Source organism: Caenorhabditis briggsae (genome assembly GCF_000004555.2).
Source record: "Caenorhabditis briggsae complete genome, chrV, whole genome shotgun sequence".
In the NCBI taxonomy this organism is placed as follows: Eukaryota; Metazoa; Nematoda; class Chromadorea; order Rhabditida; family Rhabditidae; genus Caenorhabditis; species Caenorhabditis briggsae.
This window is the reverse complement of record NC_013488.2, coordinates 15,991,820-16,017,629: the sequence shown is the minus strand read 5'-3', so window position 1 is coordinate 16,017,629 and position 25,810 is coordinate 15,991,820. Positions and strand designations below refer to the sequence as shown.

Sequence of the window (25,810 nt, the reverse complement as noted above, 5' to 3'; positions counted from 1 at the left end):
ATGCGGTTCCTATATCAACCGCGCGCGAACGCTGAGCGTCCGTAACGGATCCGTTCGCATTTTACCTGTGCGGGAACATGATGAAATAGTTTTTAACGAACTTTTAAACAAGTAATGTCTCATTAAAATACAATTCTGAGTATGGTATGGATGTTCAAAAGATTGACGTTTTTGCCCTATTTTGAAGAAAGTTATAGTCGAATAACCAAGTTCATATCTTTTGTCCGGTACTGTACCTATGTTTTGGAACAAATCCCATATTTTCAGCGATAAGTTTTTTTTAATGAATTCAATTAATTTTCAGGCATACCTAAACGCTCCGAATTTCCAAAAGGCATTTATTCGATACGAAAATTCGAGAAGACTTACGGACATGGATGTCCTGGCTGGTAATGTGCGGCCAACTAGGGATAGTCAACATTGGTTCCGAACACCATACTCTCCAAATCGGTGTCTCTTTGTTTTCGTCAGTGAAAGAGTTGCCAGATTCGTGAATGCTCCAATAAGCTCGGCTCCAGAAGGCGCGTTCGATACAAATCAAGAGTTCCCCGAACCTCCACTTCCACACTGGCGGCCTTTCTGAACTATTTGGGTTTTTTTAGTACGAGAAGTTTCAAATAAATTTGGGATGTATTCTAGTTCCCCATTACTTTAGTACTGAATACATATTTTGAAATCTTCTTTATTTTAAATATGCAAATTATTGCTACTCGGCTATAAGCAAGGCTGTGGAAAAACGTTTTGGACATCACTGCTGCTCAGCTAGAGTTAAACGTCATTGTTTTTCTCACAATCTCCACATTCCTTTTATTAGAAAACATGTATGACAATTGAATTACCAGAGGTGTGGTAATCAAATCCAAAGCCGACAGCCATATGTAGTACAATAGACGAAAATTTGAAAATTTGGAAAAAAACTGAAAAAAACCCACAGCATGCCATTTCCAATCACTTAACCATCCTGATATAATAAATAGAAGATGTACCTGAAAAACTAAATTCGTTTTTTCTATACTTTTTCAGATTCTACCGTTTTGGACATGACTGCAAATTGTGTCTGATAAGTGATATATTTATGTGGTTGATTTTGAATTGTAGATGCTAAATGCTCCATTCCTTTGATACTAATGACCATTGGAAAATATAAGAAAGCACAGAAAAAGAAAAATATATTGGTTGTTTTGTAATAAATCTTTCAAAAAATAATTTTAGGTTCAATCTATATAAATTCTTACCGGATAAACATCAGAAAATAGTTTAACTTCATCTAATCTCAAAACGACAAATGTAACAACAGCAATGAACAATGAAAAATGTGACAAGAAAAATAACCAATACAGCGATTTCAAACAACTGCTCATTGTCGATACTTTCAAGTTTAGAAACGTTTCAGAACTTGGAAAAAAGTAGAGAAAAAATCTCTGAATTGCCAGTAAGGAGACAATAAATTGATGAGTGTTCACAATGACAACAAGAGCCTCGCCAAATGAGACTAAAATCAAAAAATGAGCTGTAAAATGAGTGTTGGGGTTTCTGAAGAATTTTTTAAATTAAAGGAGGCGAGACAGCAAAAATTTCGGGGGCAGTTCGGGGGACGAAATCGCACCGCGCTTATGTAAACCATCGGTCGTCAGGCGCCTTCGCGCCCCCGTAGCTCAGCCGGTAGCGGCGCTGTACCCCTGAGCTGCCTGTCATGAGTTCAACCCCTCATGGGGGTTCTCTATGCAAAATATCAGGAAAACTTTTTTTTGTGTCTGGCCTCCTTTAATAAATAATTTTAAGCAATTTGTTTCATATGTGACCTCGACACGATTATCAGACCCTCCCCTTGAAATGTATTTCAATTCTAGTCCGTCTTCATCAGAAGTACTAGTCTACCTAGTGTTTGATCTGGGTGGACTCAGTTGACCAAATATTTTTCGAAATCGGTTTTGTGAAATTCAAAATGCACATTTAAACGTTTTACAACCATCTCTTATCATCTTGAAAACAATAAAAATTGTGAAAATTACGCTTCACTGTCAAGTAGTGCCTCATTTTTTGATAACAATTCATTCTTCAAACCAATACTCCTTCTTGTATTTCCCTTCTAATATTCCTCTAATATTCACACATATTCCTCCTACTTTTTCCTGATATTCCTCTAATATTCACACATATCAGAAGCAAAAACCCATGCCATCCGAGATTATAGAAAAAAAACTATATAAAACATTTTCAGGATATTTTTGGTGTCTGGCCTCCTTTAACATATTTTTAGCGGCCACAGTCAACCACTCCCATGGCTTGACCAGCCGCCAAGCAAATTTTAAAACGATTTTCTATGGAATATTTTTAAACTTCGCGAAAATTCTGAACTTTAACAAATTTCCCCCGATCTCGCACGGCCGGCCGGCCGGCCTTCATTTTCCATAGCCTTGGTTACCCTGAAAAAAGCTCCGGAAAGTTGTATAAGTCATAGACAAATAAACTGATAAAAATGAAAAACAGAACGTAGTAAACACAAATTGCATTGTAAAAATGATTAGTGATAGGAAATACTGCGCACTGAAAACTTTGATTTCTGATTTTAGCTAGAAATAAATCAAGTTCACCTCCCGATCCCTTATTTTGTTTGATCTATGGACTAGAATAAATAGTAGAAATAAAAAGATATCTAAAATCACAATAAACGCCATGATAAAAAATGCGATCCTCAAAATGAATTCATGTAAGGATATCAACATTTTTGTTCATAGTTTTGTTTAGGTTGTCAGATAGAATGATTTCTTTGAAATTGCACGTTTTGAGAAAATGGGATTATTATACATCTGCTCTTAAATTGAATTTTATGTGGTTTGTTACGTCCTTAGGATCCGGCATTCTGGCCGGCGCAAGGAATACGAGTAGTAGTTATAGAATACAGATTTATTCAGGTACTAAAGATGTACAAGAATAGAGGGGGAAAAGTAGAGAAGGCCCAGCTAGAACAGACCGAGAATGGTTGTCAGCCCCAAAGAAAGAGGGGTTCTGACCAATGAAACAACTAAGAAGAGTGCCAGAGAAGGGCGCTCTTCTTAGGTGGGTAGATCACAAATAATTTGGTAGATCAAATATAAAACTAATGGAAGTATGCATAGAATGCAACATGGTTAAAGGAAATATGGCTTAATTATTGAATTTTTCTGAATTTGTGTCTGTGTTGAAAATAAAGTTAACTCTATTGGACGAACCTTTCTTGAATATTCAAAAATCATAAAATTGCTAACCCTCCCAGATCGGCTTGCAAAAAACTCTTTATTGGAAACGAACTAGTTTAATTGTATCATCAACATGTTTGAATTCTAAAAACGGTGTTTGAGCTAATGGAAGCTATATCAAAAAGGTTTTAAAAAAGTAGTTCCCAGTGTTCAGTAGTCAGGTAGCGGTAGGAAATCTTGATAGCTGAAAAAATAGGGTTTTTTGAAACATAAAAGTTCACGACTCACTTTCTGTTGTAAAGTCTGACCTCGATGACCTGAGGTTCATTGCCGGCGTATTTATAATCAATAGTCCATTTGTATTCGTTGGTACCGTTCAATTCAGTCCAGCCACTGTATCCAGTTCCCATCAATACACTCTGAAATTGTATTGACAGATTACTTAAGAAATCCTTCTTGCCAACAATCGTATCGATGTTAGGATCTGGTCCTGTTAACACAGAAGTACCGTCCGTGCTGGCGAATGTATAGTTCAAGGTAATAAAATCAGAATCGAGCACTGGAAGTTAAAGTTTGAGAAAACTATTGGTTTTATGTAATCGCACCGTGACTTTGAATAGTGATCATCCAAGTAATAAAATTTTGCCACTCTCCCGGATATGGTTCAGGAAATTTGAACAGCGGTAATTCAATTCTGCCGGATCCGGAAACAACAAAATTTTGAGCGACTATTTGGTAAGTCTCATCAAATACTTCTGTCGAATATGTCGCCACCTTACAATATAACAATTTTGAATGGATTATTGTCGAAATCATAAAACTGTCAGCTGCGTGTTTGCAGACCCAGTGCAAAACTCCCTAATTTTTGTACTGAGTCTGCAAACACGGACTGACAGTTTTTTATACTGACAATAATATAGGTAAAAGACTTACATCTCCTGTAAATCTACTGAAAACACAATAACCATTGGTATACATAGATAAATCGAACAAAGCTCTCGGATTGTTTCCTCCGGAAGGTGTATCATTGACAGAGAAGTAAACGAAAACATGGTTGTTCCGTAATTGAGTGATAAGATCGTGAACATCGTTTTCGTTTGGATATCTTTTCACCATAATGAACAAAGTTGATCCACAGATGGGGGCTTGGTCATTATCAAGGAACCTCTGAAAACTATGAATTTGGAACACCGTAAAACATGTATCCGAAAATTTCCTAGAGGAAATTGAAAAAATAGATGTGCCCGTTTCTTAATTGGGTCGTTTGAAATTTCAAATGTCCGTACATTTTCAGTGCAGCATATTACGAATATTCCACAACTCCCAATAGATTGGTGTTAAAAAACGATTTCTGCTTGAAAACTTGCTCAATTTTGGTGGAATAAATAGAATAGAGTTTCAATTAATATTGAACAAGAATTCGCTGAGTTTTTGGTTAAAATTTTCAAAAAAAAATAGCTGGAAAAAGGGACCCTTTCTAATTGAAGGACGCCTATCATAGAAGGACCATCCAGAGGTACCTCGGAACAATAAACCGGTCAGCCCTTCTAATACAGGTTAGATGTTTACTTTTCCAACACATACTTGAATGATATTCAAAACATTGCTTCCTCTCGAATTGCCATATCCTAGTTTAGGGTTTGGTAGATGATTATAAACGGATTGATTCATACTTCTATAAATTGATTTGAGAAAGACATAGCTTACAATTACGGGGTTATTCAGGAAACCTGCAAAAAACCACAAAAGTTAGTCTGGAGTTTCAGCCGAACTTTCAATGTGTATATTTTGATCCCAAATTTGTGGTGTTGGTGCATTTGTTATAGTTTTTCATCTCTGTCAAAATAAGTATCCATGAACGCAATGTCAGAGCTATCAAAATCATTTGAATAGGCAAAAAGGAATGTAGTAAGAGTCTTCCGAGTACAAGCTTCATCTGAAGAAAAAACTCTTGTTGCGACTCTTGTTGTTAATAGTTTTTATTTTTAATTTTTTAATTTTTAATTTTTATCCTGAAAATGTTTTATATAGTTTTTTTTCTATAATCTCGGATGGCATGGGTTTTTGCTTCTGATATGTGTGAATATTAGAGGAATATCAGGAAAAAGTAGGAGGAATATGTGTGAATATTAGAGGAATATTAGAAGGGAAATACAAGAAGGAGTATTGGTTTGAAGAATGAATTGTTATCAAAAAATGAGGCACTACCTGACAGTGAAGCGTAATTTTCACAATTTTTATTGTTTTCAAGATGATAAGAGATGGTTGTAAAACGTTTAAATGTGCATTTTGAATTTCACAAAACCGATTTCGAAAAATATTTGGTCAACTGAGTCCACCCAGATCAAACACTAGGTAGACTAGTACTTCTGATGAAGACGGACTAGAATTGAAATACATTTCAAGGGGAGGGTCTGATAATCGTGTCGAGGTCACATATGAAACAAATTGCTTAAAATTATTTATTAAAGGAGGCCAGACACAAAAAAAAAGTTTTCCTGATATTTTGCATAGAGAACCCCCATGAGGGGTTGAACTCATGACAGGCAGCTCACGGTACAACGCCGCTACCGGCTAAGCTACGGGTGCGCGAAGTCGCCTGACGACCGATGGTCTACATGACCGCGGCGCGATTTCGTCCCCCGAAATTTTTGCTGTCTCGCCTCCTTTAAAGGTGGGGGGACAGGAGATTTTTTGTAGTTTTTTTGTATCTAATAAAATTTTGTAAAACGGTGCCAATGTTTTCTGTGTCAAAAATTTTTATTCCTCATAAAAGCTGTACGTTTCTCGTGAAACATCCTTTCAACGTTTTAACGCAATTCTTTGCTCTTATCAAAGCAAAACCCATTGATGGAGTAAAATTACAACGGAGCAAAAAGAAAAGAAATTTTTATCAGTCAAATTTAAAGGTGGGGGGACAGGAAATTTTTCGTAGTTTTTTTGTAGCTAGAGTATGCATTCTACCGTCACTGTGTACAACGCTTAATGTCACTCTGCGTACAGCTGTCGTCCTCGCCTTTATGTATGCAATCGGGCGTGCGCTTTCTCTTTGCCCGCGTGGCTTAGTCGGCTTACAAGTTCAACTCCTCGAGGGGCATCTTTGAACGGAATTTCGAGAACATTATTTTTTTCATGTCCCCCCACCTTTAAAAAATGAAACACAAAAGCCGGATTCAGCAGAATGGAAGGAAGTCGTGATAGCTGAAAACTGAATTACTTGAAGAATGTTCAAAAATTGTCGACTTACTAATATATAATAGTATATTCTGGCTAGAATGAACTGCGGCTCATTGCCTGCGTAATGATAATCGATTGTCCATGTATAGGAAGTTGATCCGTTAAGCTGTGGAAAAGCAATGATGCCTGTTCCCTCCTGGTTGTACTACAAATGATTATTTGCATTAATATAAAAAACATCACAAAACACACCCCCGAATCAACACCTGGTCCTGTAAGCTGCCAACTTCCGTCAAAACTCTGAATAGTGTAATTAACAGATATGAAGCTGCCGTCTAGAGCTGAAATCAATAGTTTGTCCTAGTTTAAAGATGTTCAACACACTATGGTTTTGACAGTAGCCATCAACATCTGGACGGCAAAATCGTACGGAGAAGGAGCTTCGAACGCAGGAATTTGAATTCTCCCAGATCCAGATACCGCATAGTTATGCGAAATGAACTGATTTGGATCAGTGTTGGGGTATCCTACTTCCAACGCTGCCTCAAATTAAAATTATTAATTTCAAAGCACACTTTTTTAGATCAACGAAAAAGCCAGAAGTTTGGTCCATGATCGAAAATACATTATCAGTTTGTTTTTGAAGACATATCGAACAGTGTGCGAGGATTGTTGTCACCAGAAGGAAAGTCATGAACAGCAATGTATGCGAATATATTATTCGCACGGAGTTGGGTTATAATGTCAGACACGCCGTGTTCGTTCGGGTATCTTTTTATTATGATGTACATCATTGTTCCGCACAACGGGGCTTATGTGTTTTTGAGGAACTGAAGTTCATTGTATTCATTTTTCATAGACGTTAAAAATTAACCTGAATCCTTCTATAGACATTACTTCCAGTAGCATTGTTTTGAGATCCAAAAGATGCATCCGGCCTACAAGCGGATATAAATCCGTTGAAACTACTGTAATTATTCATTGACATTCTATCCCTAAATCGTCTAAACTCACTAAATGTCAGAGTGATACTGTATCTCTTCCTCTTCTTTCACATCCAATCTTACGTTTGCAAACATGGAATATCCAAAGAAAAGTTGTGGTGAGTTCCAAAATACTAGATGTGATCGAACATTATCAAAAGTGAATTGGTCAATATCTATCGAATAAGCAAAAAAGATTGTGCTATTTGTTCTGCGGGTACATCCACCATCTGAAAAATCAATTCTAGGTGGTTCACTTGTTATTCAATTTTTTTAAAAATTATTTTTTCCTTGACTAATGAGTTTTTCGTTGGATTTTTGGTTTCGGAATATAGACGAGAATAATATAAACATAGGAAGAATTGGAAAAACTGTGATAATTGTTTACCTCACTTTTGGGGTCTTATCAATGCTTTTGACTACGTCAGTACTTTTAGAACTTTGAAAATTTTCAACGCTAAAAACCACACTACATAAACTGATTTTTTATCTAATTACCGGAAACGTGTATTTTTTAGAGTTCCAATTTCACATTAATTTCCGTTATTTGATAGTCTAACATATCCTATTCGAAATAGGAAGAGTGCTCATAGTGACTCTGAACTTGTGATATCAATGCTCTTATAGACCGCCACCGGCAGAATTGTCAAAATTCCCAATTCCGAGTTCCAAATTTTTCTACATTTAAAAATGAGTGCACATTGACATGACAGCAAAAAAAATGGGCGTATGGAGAAGTAAATCGTTATCAGTAGATATTCTGATCACGAGGTTGGATGACTATCAAGCTTTTCGATTTCTCTAATACTCTCACGGCACTTTGAATGCGTTCAAACTTTTCTTATCATTCACACACCGACTCAATGCACTCCATCTCCCAACCTCCCCGTCCCTAATATTCGAAAAATCCAATTCAAAAACTCTAAAAACTAACAATTAGGCTAAATTAAAACCAAAACCAAACCCTTAGCTTTTTTCCTAATTTCTAAAAGTTTTTTTAGAATCCTCATGCACCCGTGCATCAGACAGCACTATACTGTATGCCTACTCCACTGATATCGATGATTTCACATTTCGAACTGCAAGCGGACGAATTGTTTTTGACAATACGAATCGTCATACAATCTATAAAACTTATGCGAATATAAGATTCGATACATTGGAAGAAGAAGAAATCCAGTATCATTCTGATTATCAGTGGGTTGATTTTTTATTAGCAAATGAATTTGGAATTTTTCAGAAGTTTCAATGCTTCCATATTTTCTCGTCCACCGAATGCCACATTAGGATATGGGAACAGTGATAAAGGAAGTGATGTTTACAGAGTGTTAAGGGTGAGTGGATGGATAATTATTTGGGCTTGCTCCAGTTAAGAAGTCCCAAAAAATTGAGGGGACCCAACCGGACCCACAGTTTGGGTATCCTTTGAATCCCTTGGACCCCCTAAACTGGAATAAATCCCAATACTTCTAATTTTGTGCCCTCTTTCTTCCAGAGTTTTCTGGACAACCAGAAGAAGGTCCCTCTTTGTGGAGCGTTTGTAGCTATAATTGTGAAAAGATACCCAGATGAGCGGGCAGTACATATTTCCGATATAATTTCCCAACTTCGCGACAATCACATTTTCGTCTACATCGTGGTTCATGATCGGAAATCCGGAGGATACAATGCTGATACACTATTCGACGTTGCTTACAAAACCAATGGGTATTGCATTTTTGACAGTGGAAACAACTTTTGGGTGGTCAGTTTTCTCTGTTTTCTTTCTGATGTTAACTTATTCAGAGTGCGATCAATATTCTGGAACCTAACAGTTGCATCTATCAATTCCACTCTAAAAATTTTGTGGTTTCTGGTTCTGGAAGAATTGACGTCGGCGTTTTCCAGGCTCCATTTCCTTCTGGTTATAGTTACCAGCTTCTGGTTGTGCACACTCTTCAAAACCACTGTATGATGTTTTAAGCACACAGCTTTCAAATGTTGAGAATTTTCAGCTCTCAAATATGCTCATCTCAATTACACAATCGTTAGCTTAGATGAAAGTTTTGTATTCACCGGACCAGATCAAGGGAGTGGAGTGAGAAATTCATTTTAAAACCCTAATTAAAAAGTTATTTCTTTTAGTGGCCACAATTTGGAACTGGTATCATCGCGTATCCCAGATTGAACGGAAGTGTTGAATACAAATGGACCATTGACTACAACTATTATAGCACGGAGGAAAACAACCGCAAGTGATTGAGACGAGAATGTACAGCAGCATGTTAGTTTAGTTGATACTTATTTGTCTTAAAACACCAATTTTCAGTTATCACGACTTTCTCCCGCTGCCAGATAATTGAATCAATTTTCGTTAAAAATTTTAATCATGCAATAAATATTTTAAAGCATCTCTAACTTTCCAAAAAAACTCCAAAATGTTATTGATACTGTAAATCCTTCCACATTTCTTGTTGAGCTCAAATATCTGAATTTCAAAAATTTGTCAACTAATAACAGAGTCTGAAAATTGGAAATCTAAAAGTTTTTCAGAGATTCAGAGGTTCAGAGATTCTGAGGATCTGTGATTCCGAGATTCTGAGATTCTAAGATTTCGAGATTCCTTGATTCCTTGATTCCTTGATTCCTTGATTCCTTGATTCCTTGATTCCTTGATTCCTTGATTCCTTGATTCCTTGATTCCTTGATTCCTTGATTCCTTAATTCATCGATTCCTTGATTCCGAGATTCCAAGATTCCGAGATTCTGAGATTCTGAGATTCTGAGATTCTGAGATTCTGAGATTCTGAGATTCTGAGATTCTGAGATTCTGAGATTCTGAGATTCTGAGATTCTGAGATTCTGAGATTCTGAGATTCTGAGATTCTGAGATTCTGAGATTCTGAGATTCTGAGATTCTGAGATTCTGAGATTCTGAGATTCTGAGATTCTGAGATTCTGAGATTCTGAGATTCTGAGATTCTGAGATTCTGAGATTCTGAGATTCTGAGATTCTGAGATTCTGAGATTCTGAGATTCTGAGATTCTGAGATTCTGAGATTCTGAGATTCTGAGATTCTGAGATTCTGAGATTCTGAGATTCTGAGATTCTGAGATTCTGAGATTCTGAGATTCTGAGATTCTGAGATTCTGAGATTCTGAGATTCTGAGATTCTGAGATTCTGAGATTCTGAGATTCTGAGATTCTGAGATTCTGAGATTCTGAGATTCTGAGATTCTGAGATTCTGAGATTCTGAGATTCTGAGATTCTGAGATTCTGAGATTCTGAGATTCTGAGATTCTGAGATTCTGAGATTCTGAGATTCTGAGATTCTGAGATTCAGGGACTTCGAGATTCAGAGATTCAGAGGTTCTGAGATTCTGAGGTTCTGAGATTCTGAGATTCTGAGATTCTGGGATTCTGGGATTCGGGGATTCAGGGATTCTGAGATTCTGAGATTGATTCTGAGATTCTGAGATTCTGAGGATCTGTGATTCCGAGATTCTGAGATTCTAAGATTCTGAGATTCTGAGATTCTGAGATTCTGAGATTCAGGGACTTCGAGATTCAGAGATTCAGAGGTTCTGAGATTCTGAGGTTCTGAGATTCTGAGGTTCTGAGATTCTGAGGTTCTGAGATTCTGAGATTCTGAGATTCTGGGATTCTGGGATTCGGGGATTCAGGGATTCTGAGATTCTGAGATTCTGAGATTCTGAGATTCTGAGGATCTGTGATTCCGAGATTCTGAGATTCTAAGATTCTGAGATTCTGAGATTCTGAGATTCTGAGATTCAGGGACTTCGAGATTCAGAGATTCAGAGGTTCTGAGATTCTGAGGTTCTGAGATTCTGAGATTCTGAGATTCTGGGATTCTGGGATTCGGGGATTCAGGGATTCTGAGATTCTGAGATTCTGAGATTCTGAGATCCTGAGATTCTGAGATTCTGAGATTACGGGGTACTGAATTCATCAGATTTTCAGATTATGGTGCATGAATTTATTAAGAAAATCAATAACAAAAAAAAATCAAGCAAAACGAACCAAAACGAACAAAATAGTCACAAATGTAAAAACTCCTCGAGCGGATTTAACAACTTCATAATCTAGATAAAATCCAGCACTTGGAACATTCGAATAGAATTGAACATCCATATGCTCACCAATTGCGTAGTATGTTTTGTTGATTATTGGAAGGTTATCGGCGGTGTATCTAAACATAAAATACATCACCTAGATTCAGAAATAACCTTACGTCTGATTGAAAGTGATACCATATGGATTTCCAAAAATCATAATTTCCATAGTTGTCGAGTTGGTGATGTCCGCTGATCGAATGGTAAACGAAAATGCGGAATATTTCGGAGCTTCTATACGACTGTCAGCCCATTGGGTTCTTGGTTTTTCAGTGTAATGATTTGAAGTGATGAATCCTTTGCTTCCGATGGGGTGTTGGATCAAATCACTGGCTGTCCAGGAAAAAACTATAGAGGCTTTTGTATTGTTCCCATTGAGCACATAAGTTCTGCTGTATCCTTTGAAAGCTTGAGGGAGGAGAAGATCGGTTTGGCCGGCTCTAAAACAAAAGTTGTTCTTTAGTTTTGGCTATAGGAGGGTTGAACCGGCGGGTAGCAACACAGGATTTGAAAAGAACTCACTTGTACGAAGCAATCAAATTCTTTTTATCTGCTCTGATTCCTCCAATGTACACATCCAATGTCCCATTACCCGTAATACTCTTTACTGTCTCAGAATAATGATCTTCTAGGAAATAGGTCATCATTGCTGATGGATAACTCGTCGTCTCCAAAACCCCTTGACATTCTGTATTTTTTTCATAACTACATGTGACTCCTTGAAACCCTAAAACTGGATCAGTGTTCTCGACTTCTTGGAGCAAAATGTTCGCATCACTGCAGTCTAGTGGTGACAGGAACATGACAGTCAAAAAGTTTCCTTCTGAATTCAGAAGACGTCCTTTTTCAAACGCTTGCTTCGCGTTTCCAATATAGGTGCGATTCCAGTTGAGACCATCGAAGAAGACGACTCCACGCAGTTGATAGACATTGGAGACGGAAAATGGTGGGATTATAAGAGCTGAGACTCTAGATTGAGCCTGAACCAGATATGGAAAAGAGTTATTGCAAAGAGCAATGGCTGGAGGAGTGGTGTCCGAGACTTGAAGTGTCAAATTGGTTGGGGAAAATACGTAAGGGACTGTAAAATACAAGTTTTCCTTAGGATGTGCCTTGTAGCTAAACTTACAGGCACTCCAACTCATGTCCAGTACAAAACTGACATTGCTCATCCCAGTGTTCAGTTTGACACTGCCACCAGTTCCCAAAAAGTAGAAGGGCTCGTTGGAAGCAGAAAATACACTGAAACATGATGTAACTCTGAATAGTTTAAAAACTTTTGACCTACTTCTCAGATCTGCCCAAGGAATCGGTAACGATCACCGGAGCAGTTGCAGATCCAGTTGAGTTAGAAGTGTTCAGAATGATATTGAGTGTTGCCCACATCCCCGGGGGTACATTTACCTGAATATAGTCTAAATTGAAAATTTTTCGAAATTTTCGACCTACCTTAATATTGCACTGATAGTTATTCGGGAACAATGTTGGAGCACCTTTATTCGAGTTATCCGGATAGATTATGTGTAAATCGTCTTGGAAAGGCGGTGGATTGAATTCCAGGTTTCCATTTGTGCATGGTGCTGAAAATTATAGATTTAAAAAAAACAAAAATTCACAATCTTACGATCAATAGGAATATCACATAACGCTACAGAAATCAAGAGAAGATGAACCAAAACCTTCATCACTCCGCTGCTGAATCATCGTCGAAAGTTCTCTATTTATGTTGAAGTTTGTGCTGATAAATTTCAACTGATAAGAAAAACGTCATAACTCGGTGCTCCGGAGACCGAAAGAACAATAGTGGTGCTTCTTGTTCAATTTGGGAGTCATAAAGTAAAACGGAGATGACAATACAGTCTTTTTGAGTCTGAAATAGGTTAAGTTCGGTGGGCGGAATTGTACCTGATCTTTGTTAAAAATTTTTGGTCAATTAGAAGTTTTAACGTGACTTTTTAGCGTTTCAAACTTCCTAATTTTCTCAGCATGAATTTCTTAGGTCATCAAAGTTGAAGACCTAGAAACGACCTAGAGTTCACCCGATGTGTTTCCTAGTTCATTTACCATGGTGGCCTAATTTTCTCAACACAAATTTGAGTACATCAAAGTTTATAGTCTAGAAATTTGCTGTCATTCTCCTGGTATTTATTCTAGGACATTTAGTCACCTAATCTTTTGGTGGTGGAATTTTCGCAAGTTGGTTTTCCTAGACCACCATCTGTTTGGCCTAGAAACTCGGGCGTCGCCGGTAACTTCTGGCCGGAGTTTGGTCGCCTTCTGGACGGTAGTTGGTCAGATTTCGGCAAAGACATTATCGGAAGCCGACCAAACTCCGACAAACAACCGGCAAACTTCCGACCTCGTATCAGCAGGGGCCAGTTCGGTTCGCACTTTTTCTTATTTTTTAATAGCAAAACAGCACTCAATATCAAATTTCTTTTATTAAAAAATAAAATTATACATATAAACGGCTAAAATCAGATATCAAAAAATACAGGAAAATGAAAAGAAAAATCGAAAATTAGATTATTGAAATTTCGAAAAAAATTTTTTTGGCGAATCCGAAAGAAGTTTGTCGTGGCGCAGCCTGAAATCAGAATAAAATAAAATATGAACTCAGAAAATAGGAATGTACCTGATTAGCTTTTGGGTTTTTCTTCCAGTTTTTCTGGAATCCCGACGTCTGTTATTTTTTGATTACCGGAAGTAAAACTTTAAAAAATCCGGTTTTTTCGATAGAAATTTACTTTTCCTTTGCGATGGCCTCCCAGCATTTGGCAAATGGGAATTGAAAAGAGCTGTACTTTTCTGAAAACTTCATTTCTGTGAAAAAAAAAATCAGAGAGAAAATTACCTGATTGTTCTTGGACTTTTCTCTTTAAAAAATCATTTCCTATTGTCTCCGACGTATTTGTCGAAAAAATACTTTTAAAATTAGAATGGCAGTTCAAAAACAAAAAGTTTTTAAGGAAAGGTTAATTCCAGCAGTTTGAAGCGCCGGAGGCGCGGCGAACAGGGTGGTATAAAATAAGCGAAGCACGCGCCTTCAAATCCCGGCCAAGATCTGACCAACTTCCGACCATCCACTTGGTAGCTTTTGGTCGGCTACCAGTGGGCAGCTTCTGACCAAAAGCTTTCCAACATCCGTCCAAAAGCCGAACCACCTCAATTTCCGGCCATAAGTTGCGAGCCGACCACCGAGAAGGTTTACTAGGTCAATTGAATATCGAGGCCTAACTTTTGCAAGTTAGGTTTTCAGCAACTATAAAATCGATGTTTTTCCAAGACCATTGTCTCCCTCTTGATCTGTAAGCAATATGTGCTCACACACTAGCTGGAAACTTGATATCTATTGACTCATATCTTGAGGACAGATTCCTAACTTCGAAGAATATCGGAACGGGAAGCTGTGTTTCTAGGAGTCTAGCCTTAGATAACACCACTGGAATTTGGGCGTCCGGAGATTGTGAAGCTGAGAATTTCTCGCTTTGTAAATAACCAGTTAGCTAGGAATATTTATTTTTTCAAAAATGTTTAGTTTTGAGCCAGTCCAAAAAACCATCTTCTTAACACAACTCCATTTTCCCTTTTATCAACCCGTTTGAAATGACGAAATTTATTTACGAAAAGTCCGTTTCGCGGCAAAGTCTTTGACCGCGGAAAACTCGCTATAAAATGAGGCACACTTCCGCTGATAATCATTTTTTCCTAAATGATTCTTTTGCTAACTCTCCTCATTTTCTGCTCAGCATCAGTTGCCGACCCAATATGTGCTCCAGGTTATACGTTAGTGAACAATAACTGTTGGAGGTTATTTCCCGAAGCTACCGAACCAGATGCTGATGAGCTATGTCGGACAAGACAAATGGGGGCGGAATATTGGCGGCTCCGAAGAATGCGATTGTAAGTTTTGAAGGTGTTAATCTGGACGGGTTTAGGGGGCTGGGTTGCTCAGTTATTTCTAACCTGCCAAAAATCCTGCAAATTCAATTATTGCATTTTCAGGACAACCGTGGTCTATTGGCCATTCTAAACGGTACCAATATCGATCGCGTCTGGCTCGGCATGTCCTGCACCGGTCTCTCCCCATCCACATGTCAATGGGCAGACAAGACAAGTGTAACCTACAGTAGCTTCTCGAGTGGTAAGCGTTCCCCATAAAAATTCTCCCTGTATTCCAATTTCCAGGATTCCCAAACCATCGATTTGGTGAATGTGTCTACTACTCTGCCGACGGTTATCCTGCCGGTCAATGGGCCAGTGGAGAATGCGATGACACCCTTCCCTTCATCTGTGAACTTCCTACTACTACCCAAAATACAAATGCGGACTGTCCGGTGAATTACAACAATCACTGTTACTCCAGAACCGATGACCCATTGTCTTTCTCTTGGGCTCAAGCGGATTGTGCTCACACCCCAGCCGGAAACTTGGTTTCTATTCACTCCTATCTTGAGAACAGATTCATAACTTCTTTGTATAACGAAACAACAAATGTATGGATTGGAGCACTTGCTCCTGGATCTGCTTTGATTGTTTGGACTGATGGAACGCTAAACGATTACTATAATTTGAAGAATATCGGAACTGGAAGTTGTGTTTCAATGAGTCTAGCGTTGGATAACACCACTGGAATTTGGGCGTCCGGAGATTGTGAAGCTGAGAATTTCTCACTTTGTAAATATCCAGTTAGCTAGGCATTTTTAAAAAGATTTCGAATGTTTTAGTTAGTTTAATATACCATCTTCGTTTTTATAATACTTTATCAAAAAATAAATTTTTATTTTCAAAGTTTTATTTTCAAATAGCTCCTTTTGGAACGGAAAACGAAGGCAGCCGAGTAAATTCAGAACTTTTCAAACAAAATGAAAAACGAAGCACGTCTTCTGAATTTGGTATTCTGTAGTACCATTTTTTTCCGTAACGTCCACCGTCCACATTTGGTGGTCCAAAGATTTCGAGAAGTTTCCGGACTTCATGAATGTCTCTTCTCAATTCGGAGATGCCTTCTTCTACGAAATGTTTGTAGTGAACAATAAATTTTTGGAATTTCGGGGTGATCAAGAAAATCTGAAAAATTAATTTTTGAATTTTAAACATTTTTTAAACTCACCTCTTTCATAAGAAACAATTCATCCTGTGTGACTTGAAAAACCGTAATCACAGCTTTGGAAAAATGCCCAAGATCCGTTACTGATCCTGAGATAACCAGATTTTCAGCATAAAACTCTTCCACGGATTCCCAGCATTTTAAACCTTTCCATTCTTGAATTGACACTTCTCCTGGCTTCACAAAATACAGTTCAGCTATTTTAAGAACGCCTGGTGATACAGAGCGTAAAATTTCAAAGATTTGAGTCTTATCTGCTGTCACTCGAAGATATTCCATTTTCATTGGGTTATTTTTCAGAATTTCCAAAATTTCAGATCCCTGACTTGTTAAATTGAGACCGAAAAACTTCAAAATGGATTTTTGATGCTTAAAAATCCAATTCATATCTTCGCGAAAGACTTGAAAATGATCCGAATTCTTCATTAAACTCTTCCGGTTCCCATAGATTTCTTGGCATCCGCTCTTGTGTTTTCGATACGATATATGATGGTGCTGTCCAAATTGTCCAATAAAATATACAGAAATTTTCGGATTATTTTGTTTCGAGGGTACTGTAGAAATTTCCATAGAGCGAATTTGCAGATCCGGTTCGGTGTCCTCAATAAAATTTCGGAGGTCTTTACACACTTTTCGGAGGACCAGACTGAAAAGAAATTTTGTAAAAAATGAGACGAGTTAAAAAAAAACCATACATGGATCGAAAATCGGATTTTGATAATATAAGATTCATAGCCAAATCTGGCATTTCGAGTATAGACGGCATTCGCTTTTTTTTGAAGAAAATCAATAAAATTTTTGCGAAAGGAAATTTGAGTGTGTGTACTTTGTCTCTGCGTCTCTCACAACCCAAAATGCCATGATTTATATGTACATTTATAGTTTGATAAGTTAATACAATCATTTTTCGATATATGAAAATTGTAGGGAATGCGGGGACAAATTTATACAAAGGACTTGAGTTTTATCATTTGGAACTTCGAATATCCATTGATATCTGGAAGCTTCGAATTGTAATGGAGGACCAACTGTAGCTAGAAGTTGCTCCTGGTTTTCAAAATTCTGGAAATTGACGATGAATTCTTTTGGAGCCTGGAGAAACGTCTGTAAATTTTTTAAATTCATAATTTCCTAAGGAAAAAAATCAAAACCAACCTCTCTCAAAAATATCACATCATCTGCACTGATGGTCCATATATCGAACTTTCCTCTCTTCAAATGACAAAAATCTCGAATATTCTCTTCTAGAAACCAATTCACAATTTCTACCTCTTCCAGATTTTGCCATTGATGCAACTTCATAAATTCCCGAATCTCCAGTTTTTCCTCCTCTTCTCCGATATTAACCAGTGATAATTTCTTCAAGACCATAGGATGCAAGAATGGTAGAATTTGCAAATAATGCTCCAATTTTTCAGAGTGCATATGAAAAGTTTCCACTTCTAGGAACCCCGATCTCGATCGCAAAATTTCGTTTAACTTTTTAACAGCTTCATTGTGAACGGGATAAGTCACCATTCGATTGAAATAGTTGTGCTCCAAAATGAACCCGAATTCGGAAATTGGTGATTCATTAGAGTCTAGGATAGTGTTGAGTGCTTGAAATGCTTTTGAAATGAAATCTATTCCTTTGACCGTTCTTTTTTCGTCTTCAGTCTTCACAATACACCCACTCGGATGCTTTTTGAACCTCAAAACTGACAGTTTGGAATCAGAGAACAGCTGTCGGAGGACAACACCAGAATCATCTACTTCTATAACGATCCCTTGGAGTTTTCTAGAAAAAAACGTGTCACTTTTTTTTCAAATTTTAAAACCGCCTACCTATCCGTCTCAATAAAATTATCCATTGCATGATTGAACTGATTGCAAAGGACATTTACAGAGAACATTGGGAAGTGTGAAAACGAAACAATGAGGAGAGAACATTAACTGGAATTCGCTGATAAGGAACTATCAGCGAACTGATAATCAGGTGATTTTTTGTTCTAATGGAATAATGCACGTTTCACAATTCAAGTTTGTTCGCTACATGATGTACGATCAAGGCTGTGCAGAGTGGCGGCCGGCCGCGACCACGATCAGCCGCGGAAGCCTAGTCAAAGCCGGCCGCGTCCGGCCGTGGCACATCATTGTGTACTCTGAACACAAGGCAAGGTAATGAATGTTTCCTTGAAGTTTTAAATAATAAACTATCGCACGGTATTTCAAACAAACGGGTCGAAAATCGCGCCCCAGAAAACTTTTAGGACAGGCGAAATTTAATAATTTAAAAGTTGACGTGGAGTTGACCTATATATTTTTAACTAACGCATTGCAACTCGCGTATTTTTCGCCCAACGTTTAAAAGTTTGATCCTCAGCCAACGAAAATTTGACATGTCGGTCAGTGATTTTTCACGTTCGCTAGGGCGCGTTTTCCGACCAGGCTGTTTGAAATAGCGTGCTCGGTTTTCACAGATACCGTAAAATCTTTATTAATATTGCGCCTCTATTTGAATTGCTCCTCTAATAGACTTGCACCCCTTGAGGGCACTTGAAAAATAGACTTGCAGCCTTTAATTGAATTGCCCCCGTAATACAATTGCATCTGCAGCAGTATTGCGCCTCTGTCGGGAGTACTGTACAATTTTTAGTCTGTGACACCGTGACGAACTATTGCACAGTTGTTTTTCGAAGGATTTCACAGGATGCGGATTAAAAAATGGAAAAACGGCGAAGATGATGAGGCAATTCATTGTTTCAAGAAAGATGGAGAAATTCCAGAAGGCGTACATTGAAGGCAAAACGAGCAGAACGAAAAATGGAAGAAATTTAGGAGGTTTTGGGAGATATTGAAATTGAGAAAAACGATGGAGAAGTGAACCATGCCGAAGAAGAAGACAATATGACTATGACAGTGACGCCTCGATTTTTTGATTTTTCAAAATATGCGATACTTTTCTTTTTGTTTTGTTCAATTTGTTACTTTTTTGTTGATTTTCATAATAAAACTGTTTTTTTTTTCAAAATTTTAACCTCAAATTGTAGTTTGAAAAATAGAATCGCAGCCTCTATTTGAATTGCCCCTCTAATAGAGTTGCACCCCTTGAGGTGACTTGAACAATAGACTTGCATGCAATATTAATACAGATTTTACGGTAACTTGAAGACTCGGCTTTTCAAATTATCGAAAAAAATAACTTGTTTTTTAAGTCCTTCTATTTCTGAAGGGCAACAACCTCACACTATCAGCTTGGTCCCAATTTATCTCGGTTACTAGTGAAGATATCAAAATGGGGTCATTTGATAAAATGTTAATCATAATATCAGTAACATTTTATTAGTTGACCATTTTTTGATATCTTTGATATGGACCGAGATAAATTGGCTCAGCGCTGACGGCCTGGGGAGTGTATACACCATCGGTTGGCCGTGTAGCTCAGCTGGTAACGACGCGTCACCTCCAAAATTGTGCTTACAAGTTCCACTCCTCGAGGGGTTTTGACGAATGAAAATTCGAGGAAAATATTTTTAAATTTCCCCCAGCCTTCAAGGTATTTTTAAGGACCGGCAAGGCAAAACACTTTATTGTCTGAACACATTATCTCAAAATCAAAAATTAAAATAATTCTTTCGAAATCCTTTTAACGGAAAAATACCAATTGTCCATCGATCCAAAAAGTGCAAATTGTACTGTATCATCTCCAATTTCACAGAGCCACTTATCCAACCGTCCACCATAAACACTACGGCCAACTTGTGATTTTCCGAGAATTCTCTCATATTGAGGTTTGTTAACACATTCTGCATGAATGTGGAACTTGATCATGGAAGGATATTGAGTGAACATCTAAAGAATTATTGATTTTTTTAGTTTGAGAGATATTATGCGAACAAATATACCTCTTTTAAAAGAGCAACATCCTCTCCTGACACAAAAATTCGGCAAATTGAAACTCTCGCCATACCGGAAAAATAATGAAGTGGTAAATCAGTGACCAAATTGCTCATTTCAACCTGCTTCAAGTTTTTCCAATGCTCCAATCTTACAATTTCATTCATTTCCATTTTCACACTTCTTGCACAGGACATTTCGATACTTTCCAAAAGTTTTGAATCAATATTTGAAACTAGAGTCACCACTTCTTTTTGGTTATCTGTACCCATATTTAAACGTTTTATTGGAACAGGGTGGTCCCATGTTTTTAAACTTTGGTCCAGTTTTTGCAAGAAGTCATTTTCCATTGTTTCCTTGAAGATGAAGTAAAAATGAGGAATCGGCAATTTTTGATTTTTGAGCACTATTTTAATATCTTCGAGGAAAAGTTCCCAAAAATTCGAATTCTCCACTAGCATCTCTTTTTGGTTATATCTGTATTTTCCAATAATGTAACAGCCATTGTTTCGTTTCGCATAAGTCACATTTATAAGTTGAATGGCATTGAAAGATTGACACTTTCCAAGTTTACTGTAACACTGACATGATCTATATTCGATTCCGGTTTGTGCTCTTCGATGAAATTTCTGAGGTCCACACAAACTTTTCGGAGGACCAAGCTGAAATGATTGAAATTTTGGAACCAACTTTCGACAACAATTTCAAAAATTCTTTCGAAAAACTTTCGTAATTTCGGTAGAACGTTCGAACCATTTCCTTTGTTAGCCTAGAAAACTCAACTTGCGAAAGTTAGGCCACCGTGATGAATGTCCTAGAAAATACACCACGAAAATATCAGGTCATTTCTGAGTCAAAAAAGTTTGTGGCCTAGAAAACTCAACATGCAAAAGTTAGGCCACCATGTGGGAATAGCCTAGAAAACTCATATGGTGAATATCAGGTCATTTCTAGGTCATTTAACGTGATGACCTAGAAAACCTCACTCGGGAAAGTTAGGCCTCGACGGCAGAAAACACACCCGGTTAATTTTAGGCCGTTCCTAGGCCATTTGCCATGGAGGCCTAGAAAAATCAAGTTGAGAAAGTTAGACCTCACATGAAACCGGAGTGTATGATTTTTGACATTGATCGAAAAAAAAAACTTCGAAAGATTTGAACATTTTTTTAACTTACGAAACTTTGAAAGAGATTTTCCAAAAGAAAAAGATTACATTGTATACAAATCCACTTTTTTGAAAATCGTGCTGAGCACAACATCTGGCATCTGTAGTAACGATGGAGGCATTGTTCTATAAGTAAAAAGAAATTGTTAGTTTAAAAATTTTTATAAAAATAAAAAGAAAAAAGTGATTGATAAGAGAGTGATGATTTCATGCACTGCAGTGTAAACTTGACACACCTTTTGCGGGCAAATAAATATTGATCTGAATTTCACAAAAAAAATTGTGACATATTTTTCCAAAGATGTCTTCCCAATTCCACGCTTTAAACTTAATCGACCAGGTTTTAGACAGTTTTTGGGGATTCGAAAACCATCAGTCTATGTAAGTCAGCAAATTTGCTCCATCGAATTTTCATATTTTTTTAGATACTCTGAAATTTCCATGGTTTACATTGAAGTGACTTCCAGAGAAGTTTGTCAAAAATTCATCTGTGGAAATGTCAATTTGTCGATTTCATATTTTCCCAAGGGTACTGGAACACTTATAAAATGCTTTTCAGATGAGAAAACTCTAGAAAATCAAGACTTCCTGACTATAGCATTTCAAGATTTGAAATTCATTTTTGCTATTCAAAGACAGCCAATTCCAAATTTCGACCTCCGATTCGATGAATCTGATTTATCTGATTTTGTGGAAAATTCGCTGGATATTCTGATTAAAAACTTGGAATCCACGATTCTGAAAGTCAAACATTTTCTGATGGATCTGGACAATCAGGGTGATGCTCTCAAGATTTTACTGTTTATTGATATGAACTTTATTGAAAATGTCACATTGATCAATCGGATAAAATCTGATGATAAGAAAGTTTTGAAAATTGATGAAATTGAAAAATCGGAACTATGGAGACGAGCAAAGAATGTGGATGTGATAGGATTTCGTTAATTATGAATTAAAGTGGTTGGGTTTTATGTTTTTAATTTATCTATTGCATCAATATCGATTTTATCGTGTGAATCGTTTTTAAAGGTGGGGGGACAGGAGATTTTTCGTAGTTTTTTTGTAGCTAGAGTATGCATTCTACCGTCACGGTGTACAATGCTTAATGTCACTCTGCGTACAGCTGTCGTCCTCGCCTTTATGTATGCAAACGGGCGTGCGCTTTCTCTTTGCCCGCGTAGCTCAGTCGGTAGCGGCGCCGCACCCTCAATCATCGCCCTCACAAGTTCAACTCCTCGAGGGGCATCTTTGAACGGAATTTCGAGAACATTATTTTTTTCATGTCCCCCCACCTTTAAGATAATTTTAGGTACCATTTTGGAAAAATGAATGAATGTTTTGAAATAAAAAATTCTGAACCAACTTATTATATATAATTCACATCATTTGCACTGATCCTACAAATGTACAGTACCGGGCAATAAGATATACATTTATCAGTTGATTTTTATCATTTTCAGGAGTATGGGGATTGGCTATCAAGTTTCCGATCACTTTCAGATATCGGCAAATAGCTGAAAAACTAGAAAATTTCAAAAAATTCTGTGAATGCAAAGTTTTCAATCTAGGTATGTTGTACGTCCTCAGAAGTTTTCTAAGCGTTTGAAAACTTGACCGCCAAGCTCCAGACTCCTGAAAATCGTCAAAATGAAATTTATATTTCAGAGTTCTCCCGGCTTCACAATTTCCACCTCTTCCAGTTTCTCCCATTGACGCAACTTCGTAATTTTCTGAAACTCCAATCTCTTCTTTTTCAATGTTCATTAGTGGCAATTTCTTCAGGAACATCATATGCGAAAAAGTCATACTTGCAAAAATCGTTGAAGGCCCGGTCCTTTTTTTCGTTGAAGGCCCGGAATCGTTGAAGGCCCGGAAATTTTTTTTGATAATTTTTTGAGAATTTTTTAACAAAAAAAACTAGTTTTCGAGAGAAAAATCCTATTTTTCAAAAATTCAATTTTTTCTTCGATATAAGACGGTTGAAATTTGAAGAATTTTTTCGCAAGTATAGAAATAGCTCGAAATGATGATTTCCTGTACCATGTATTATTTATTTCAGTTTCACCAGATTTCTGAATTTTCTGTACAAAAATTATAAATATTCCAGAAATTAGTAAAAGTTATAGAAAATGTTTATTTGATGAACCTGAAAATGATATTGAACAAAAAAATAGGTGGACAAATTAAAATTGGACAGTGTAGACAGTTGGGACAGTGTGGATAGTGTAGTTGTAGTTTGCTCAAATCCAGGTGACAACCAATCTTCCTGCACTTTAAACTCCTTGTTGCTCTGTGCCTTCTTTTCTTCTACAGGTACATAATCGGTTCGCCTCCCGATTTTGCACTTTTTCAAAGGAAAAAGAGGTCACGCCAAAATCAAGTGTTATTGGAATTGTGCCATGAGAGGGAACAAAATCGATAGGCAAACCGATTCTGTGTCTAGTGAAACAATTCAAATTTTTTCTGATTTCACGTGTCTTTTTGTGGAGTTTGAAACATTTCTCATGAAATCCGATTTTGAACCAATTTTTTGATCGACACTAACTTCTACAAATTTTCCGGGTGAGAATAAATTCGGGTATTCTTCAAACTGATATAAATTCTTGGTTTTGATGGTTTTATTGTTTCGAAAAAAATCAATAATTTGACAGAATAACTGTAGACGCTTTGATGGTTCTTACTGTTAACGCCGGATTGAATGTTCTATAGAATCATAGTCTCAAAACATCAAAATTTTCAGTTATCACAAATTATTGATTTTGATGGTTTTATTCCTGAAACTGATATAAATAAACTTTCGAAACAATAAAACCATCAAAACCAAGAATTTATATCAGTTTGAAAAATACCCGAATTTATTCTCACCCGGAAAAGCGTATTGTAGAAGTTGATGTCGATCAAAAAATTGGTTCAAAATCGCATCTCATGAGAAACGTTTCAAAATCCACAAAAAGACACGTGAAATAAAAGAAAAGTGAAATTTTTTCACTAGGTACAGAATCGGTTTGCCTACCGATTTTGTTCCCTCTCATGGCACAATTCAAATAATACTTGAATTTGGCGTGACCACTTTTTCCTTTAAAAAAGTAGAAAATCGGGAGGCGAACCGATTATGTACCTGTAGAAGAAAAGAATGCACAGAGCAGCGAAAAGTTCAAAATGCAGGAAGATTGGTTGTCACCTGGATTTGAGCAAACTACAACTACACTATCCACGCTGTCCCAAATGTCTACACTGTCCAATTTTAATTTGTCCACCTATTTTTTCGTTCAAGATCATTTTCAGATCCATCAAATAAACATTTTCTATAACTTTTACTAATTTCTGGAATGTTCATACAGAAAATTTCTGAATTCAAAAAAGGCAAGACAACACTGGACGAAACCTGTCGAAGAGACAAACTTTTCGAAAAACTTTTGTTTTTTCTATTAACTCTGTTCTTTTTGTACATAAAATATGAAAAACTCCGAATTTCAAAAATGAGAAAAAAATTCTTCAAATTTCAACCGTCTTATATCAACTTTGGAAAAACTCAGGAAAATTTTTTTTTTTTTCAAAAATTTGTTCAAACATTTACAAATTCAATATTTACAATTTAGCTTAATATTAGATGATATAAACAACTTTTTCCCAAAAAAAAATACACATTTTTTGCCCAAAAATCGAAGCTGGCGCCAACTGGCCGGGCCTTCCGGGCCTCCCGAGCCGGGCCTTCCGGACCTCCCGGGCCGGGCCTTCCGGGCCTTCCAGGCAGGGCCTTGACCAATTTCTTGAAGGTCCGGCCCGGCCCGTTGCAAATATGGAAAAAGGGGTGTTATTAATACCCTAAATTGCCACTTTGGAATCAGCAAAACATTAATTTGATCTTTGAAATCGAACCTTATCACCTTATCAGTAGACTCATTAACACAAATAGCAACAACAAAAACATCCTGTTATTTTGAAACTATTTGATATGAGCCACTATAAAAGATGAAGCTCTGAGCCCTTAATTATATATTTTCCTAATGAAGCTATTTTTCGTTTACTTCGCTGCTCTCCTGGTTGCTATCAACTCGTTTGTGATTGTACATCGCGGACATCCTCATGGTAAGTGGCTAAGAAAAACACAATTTTAGACATTTTTTATATTTTTCAGCTAAGTACAACTGACACACCACTGGAAGGCATCGTGTATGGAAAAGATGGAGGATGTCAGTCCAATTG

The 25,810-nt window shown here is 37.1% G+C and overlaps 11 protein-coding genes across 11 annotated transcripts in view; 5 read left to right on the top strand and 6 right to left on the bottom strand.

Moving 5' to 3' along the window:
* Window positions 1-583, top strand: part of CBG22632 — a gene marked incomplete at both ends in the record, with an annotated part of 2,235 nt that extends 1,652 nt beyond the window's left edge. The window contains one exon of the mRNA XM_002638157.1: window positions 305-583. Within this exon, the coding sequence (XP_002638203.1) occupies window positions 305-583 (279 nt within the window). The remainder of the gene's footprint in view (window positions 1-304) is intronic.
* The window catches only part of CBG22631, a gene marked incomplete at both ends in the record, with an annotated part of 8,641 nt that extends 7,136 nt beyond the window's left edge, over window positions 1-1,505 (bottom strand). The window contains one exon of the mRNA XM_002638156.1: window positions 1,236-1,505. Coding sequence (XP_002638202.1) covers window positions 1,236-1,505 — 270 coding nt within the window. The remainder of the gene's footprint in view (window positions 1-1,235) is intronic.
* Window positions 1,506-3,389: 1,884 nt separating this feature from the next.
* CBG22630 lies at window positions 3,390-7,344 on the bottom strand (the record flags this gene model as incomplete). Its single annotated transcript, XM_002638155.1, has 10 exons — window positions 3,390-3,423; window positions 3,468-3,598; window positions 3,644-3,738; window positions 3,785-3,953; window positions 4,113-4,346; window positions 6,324-6,380; window positions 6,427-6,561; window positions 6,609-6,656; window positions 6,741-6,899; window positions 7,231-7,344. 10 exons carry the CDS (start codon window positions 7,342-7,344, stop codon window positions 3,390-3,392), a joined length of 1,176 nt encoding a protein of 391 aa, XP_002638201.1.
* A 716-nt stretch (window positions 7,345-8,060) lies between these two features.
* Window positions 8,061-9,577, top strand: CBG22629 (the record flags this gene model as incomplete). Its single annotated transcript, XM_045238290.1, has 7 exons — window positions 8,061-8,076; window positions 8,341-8,536; window positions 8,580-8,673; window positions 8,835-9,083; window positions 9,125-9,287; window positions 9,334-9,416; window positions 9,464-9,577. The coding sequence occupies 7 exons, from the start codon at window positions 8,061-8,063 to the stop codon at window positions 9,575-9,577; spliced, it is 915 nt and encodes a 304-aa protein (XP_045097621.1).
* Window positions 9,578-11,568: 1,991 nt separating this feature from the next.
* On the bottom strand, window positions 11,569-13,138 carry CBG22628 (the record flags this gene model as incomplete). Its single annotated transcript, XM_002638153.2, has 6 exons — window positions 11,569-11,893; window positions 11,976-12,534; window positions 12,583-12,695; window positions 12,742-12,857; window positions 12,903-13,033; window positions 13,078-13,138. 6 exons carry the CDS (start codon window positions 13,136-13,138, stop codon window positions 11,569-11,571), a joined length of 1,305 nt encoding a protein of 434 aa, XP_002638199.2.
* Window positions 13,139-15,302: 2,164 nt separating this feature from the next.
* Window positions 15,303-16,150, top strand: CBG22627 (the record flags this gene model as incomplete). The annotated part of the gene is made up of 3 exons (XM_045238289.1): window positions 15,303-15,356; window positions 15,459-15,597; window positions 15,642-16,150. 3 exons carry the CDS (start codon window positions 15,303-15,305, stop codon window positions 16,148-16,150), a joined length of 702 nt encoding a protein of 233 aa, XP_045097620.1.
* Window positions 16,151-16,253: 103 nt separating this feature from the next.
* Window positions 16,254-17,311, bottom strand: CBG27276 (the record flags this gene model as incomplete). The annotated part of the gene is made up of 3 exons (XM_045238288.1): window positions 16,254-16,523; window positions 16,567-17,209; window positions 17,259-17,311. 3 exons carry the CDS (start codon window positions 17,309-17,311, stop codon window positions 16,254-16,256), a joined length of 966 nt encoding a protein of 321 aa, XP_045100535.1.
* A 152-nt stretch (window positions 17,312-17,463) lies between these two features.
* CBG22626 lies at window positions 17,464-18,455 on the bottom strand (the record flags this gene model as incomplete). The annotated part of the gene is made up of 3 exons (XM_002638151.1): window positions 17,464-17,667; window positions 17,719-18,340; window positions 18,388-18,455. The coding sequence occupies 3 exons, from the start codon at window positions 18,453-18,455 to the stop codon at window positions 17,464-17,466; spliced, it is 894 nt and encodes a 297-aa protein (XP_002638197.1).
* A 1,708-nt stretch (window positions 18,456-20,163) lies between these two features.
* On the bottom strand, window positions 20,164-21,726 carry CBG27275 (the record flags this gene model as incomplete). Its single annotated transcript, XM_045238287.1, has 3 exons — window positions 20,164-20,394; window positions 20,448-21,101; window positions 21,670-21,726. 3 exons carry the CDS (start codon window positions 21,724-21,726, stop codon window positions 20,164-20,166), a joined length of 942 nt encoding a protein of 313 aa, XP_045100534.1.
* A 179-nt stretch (window positions 21,727-21,905) lies between these two features.
* Window positions 21,906-22,549, top strand: CBG22625 (the record flags this gene model as incomplete). Its single annotated transcript, XM_002638150.2, has 2 exons — window positions 21,906-21,985; window positions 22,030-22,549. The coding sequence occupies 2 exons, from the start codon at window positions 21,906-21,908 to the stop codon at window positions 22,547-22,549; spliced, it is 600 nt and encodes a 199-aa protein (XP_002638196.2).
* A 3,062-nt stretch (window positions 22,550-25,611) lies between these two features.
* CBG22624 overlaps window positions 25,612-25,810 on the top strand; it is a gene marked incomplete at both ends in the record, with an annotated part of 1,919 nt that continues 1,720 nt past the window's right edge. Inside the window, one exon of the mRNA XM_045238286.1 lies at window positions 25,612-25,693. Coding sequence (XP_045097619.1) covers window positions 25,612-25,693 — 82 coding nt within the window. The remainder of the gene's footprint in view (window positions 25,694-25,810) is intronic.